Here is a 508-nt window from a genome sequence, read left to right as displayed (position 1 = left end):
GGCCGCCGCCCCCCGACCCCGCGGCCACTCACCGGAGAGCTCGTCCGGCTCCAGCCCGGTCTCGGTGTCCAGCCCGCAGATGACGAAGTAGTCGGCGAAGCGGCCGGGTGCCGAGGAGCCGCCCCCGCTGCCGCCGCTCATGCTGGAGCCCGAGGGGTGCGCGGGGCTCAGGGGGTGCGGGGCCGGGCGGCGGCGGGCGGCGGGGCTGCGCCAGCTGCGCCAGCTGCGCCGGCCGCCTCCATGATGGAGCGGAGCGGGCAGCGCCGCACGGCATTGTGGGTACAGCCCCCAGCTGTTCCTGCAGGGGGGCGGCCCGGGCAGGGGAACCGCAATGCTGCGCCTGCGCTCTGGGCTCGCGGGATGACGTGATGCTGCTGGTCCGGCTGGGGGGCGGTGCGCGCGCAGGGGCCGTCCGGGGGGGTGGCGGGGGCCGCGAGGCCGTGGCCGCCTGCCTCGCGCCCGCTGCCCGAGGGGACGCTGAGGCGCGACGGTGAGGCGGGGGGGGGGG

The 508-nt window shown here is 79.5% G+C and overlaps 1 protein-coding gene across 1 annotated transcript in view; it reads right to left on the bottom strand.

The window, feature by feature from the left end:
- DENND5A (DENN/MADD domain containing 5A) overlaps nt 1-158 on the bottom strand; it is a 72,161-nt gene extending 72,003 nt beyond the window's left edge. Inside the window, exon 1 of the mRNA XM_010563802.1 lies at nt 33-158. Coding sequence (XP_010562104.1) covers nt 33-141 — 109 coding nt within the window. The 5' untranslated portion in view covers nt 142-158. The remainder of the gene's footprint in view (nt 1-32) is intronic.
- Nucleotides 159-508: the final 350 nt, after the last annotated feature.

The sequence above is a fragment of the Haliaeetus leucocephalus genome, unplaced genomic scaffold (assembly GCF_000737465.1).
Source record: "Haliaeetus leucocephalus isolate CR32 unplaced genomic scaffold, Haliaeetus_leucocephalus-4.0 Scaffold173, whole genome shotgun sequence".
NCBI classification, from domain to species: Eukaryota; Metazoa; Chordata; class Aves; order Accipitriformes; family Accipitridae; genus Haliaeetus; species Haliaeetus leucocephalus.
Note: the sequence above shows the minus strand (reverse complement) of the source record. Positions and strands in the feature narration are given on the sequence as shown.